This window comes from Amphimedon queenslandica, unplaced genomic scaffold (genome assembly GCF_000090795.2).
Source record: "Amphimedon queenslandica unplaced genomic scaffold, v1.1 AMPQUscaffold_4160_Cont23857, whole genome shotgun sequence".
NCBI classification, from domain to species: domain Eukaryota; kingdom Metazoa; phylum Porifera; class Demospongiae; order Haplosclerida; family Niphatidae; genus Amphimedon; species Amphimedon queenslandica.
Genome location: NW_003555524.1, coordinates 1 through 1,491, shown reverse-complemented (window position 1 = coordinate 1,491; position 1,491 = coordinate 1). Strand labels below are relative to the sequence as shown.

The window sequence follows — 1,491 nt, the reverse complement described above, 5'->3', positions numbered from 1 at the left end:
TTTTGTAACAAATTTCAATTTATTTTAATTTTACTGTCACAATAATGATATATAATAATAATGATAAATAATATATAATAATAATGATAACAACAATGATCACAATAATAATTATAATATTCCTTTACTACTTCACAATAATAGAATAATAATGATAAATAAGTACATGTATAATTAATAATAACAGCATCAATAATAATAATAATAATAATAATAATAATAGGCCTAATAATAGTTTTTATTTTTATTATTCTTTAATGTAAGTAGGTTCAGAAGTAGGTATCTTGCTTTCTAATATACAATTTACAGCTGCTTCATATTTGATTCCAAATTTACTCATGATTAAGGAGGCAATTATCTAAAATCTTGACTTGAAAGCATTATAATGCTACTTATTTGTCTTACTTCAGGCCAAACAATTTTCCTTCCAGTATAACTCAAAATTGGACCAGCTTTTTTATTTATATCACTTTCTAGCTCCATTAGGTAAAGTATGAGTTCTTGTACCTATAATTTACATGTATGAAATGTTTTATGCAACATTTTACCATATCATCCTGTTGAATCCATGTAAGATCGTTAATAATTGACATTACAAATTTGTTGTCACTGTGTTTGATAAAAGTACTGATGCATTCACCACTATATATTTGTCTCAATGTGGGCTGATTAATTGAACATTATTGGGATGTAAATTTGTATTTAATCTTACTTCCATTTTCTTCACTGTTTCTCGAATGAAGTCTCTTTCAAACAGGCAGTCTCTATTGAAAATCTTAATTTTACCTCTACATTTTAAATTTAAATTTACCTGTCACTTTTAGAACGGTCAAATGATGGATAGTGTGTAGTGAAATATTCTTTTCCCCATTTTGTTGAAAGTGTGAACAAATCATCATCATCATCATTGCCACAGTCCGGTCAGTTAATATAATCCGGCATCAAGTATTTTGGGTCTTTTGTACCAACTATTGATTGTGTTAACATAGATTAACAGTGTACTATAACTTATTTTTAAAATTGCATGCAATTGTTAAAAATAGATTACTTCTGTACATGTACCTGTAAGGCAGCTTACTTTTTGATAAGTCATTTATACGTTTGCTCTCTGCAGCATCATCTGTATTATCACCATTAATAAATAATTTTAATTACAATTGACATGTATACCTTCATTAATTTCATACAATGTATCTTCAATTTCTTTTCTCTTGTCATTTTCCAAATATATTAAGTTTATGTCATATATTTCTGCAGTCTTGCAACTTCATTGTTCATATCATAGTAAGATTATTATTTAAACACTGAAATATTAAAAATAATTACTTACCATGTTTTTAGCATGATGCGTTTGAAATTTTCCTTTCATTTTAAGCAAGTAATAAAATTGTACATTTGTTTTTAGCTTACTTTCGATTCTCCTTCATTAATGAGACAATAAATATGCTATTAAAGTAAAAAAGTATTTGTTTAATAAATGGGTACAGGACC

General features: G+C 26.3%; 1 protein-coding gene and 1 long non-coding RNA gene across 2 annotated transcripts; both read right to left on the bottom strand.

Moving 5' to 3' along the window:
• Positions 1 to 234: 234 nt before the first annotated feature.
• On the bottom strand, positions 235 to 915 carry LOC109592722 (uncharacterized). Its single transcript, XM_020008104.1, has 5 exons — positions 812 to 915; positions 713 to 764; positions 549 to 665; positions 406 to 507; positions 235 to 358 (listed from the first exon to the last, which is right to left on the bottom strand). Exons 2-5 carry the CDS (start codon positions 716 to 718, stop codon positions 248 to 250), a joined length of 336 nt encoding a protein of 111 aa, XP_019863663.1. The 5' UTR covers positions 719 to 764; positions 812 to 915; the 3' UTR covers positions 235 to 247.
• Positions 916 to 1,102: 187 nt separating this feature from the next.
• Positions 1,103 to 1,445, bottom strand: LOC109592723 (uncharacterized). Its single transcript, XR_002190515.1, has 4 exons — positions 1,411 to 1,445; positions 1,331 to 1,362; positions 1,171 to 1,265; positions 1,103 to 1,120 (listed from the first exon to the last, which is right to left on the bottom strand). It is a non-coding gene; the product is annotated as an uncharacterized LOC109592723 (long non-coding RNA).
• Between the last annotated feature and the right edge of the window lie 46 nt (positions 1,446 to 1,491).

Excerpts from the sequence above, each read along its gene's own strand:
- LOC109592722 (XM_020008104.1), bottom strand. Across the intron at positions 508-548 it reads GGATTCAACAGGATGATATG|GTACAAGAACTCATACTTTA; the intron begins GTAAAATGTTGC and ends TGTAAATTATAG. Across the intron at positions 359-405 it reads GGAAAATTGTTTGGCCTGAA|ATAATTGCCTCCTTAATCAT; the intron begins GTAAGACAAATA and ends TCAAGATTTTAG.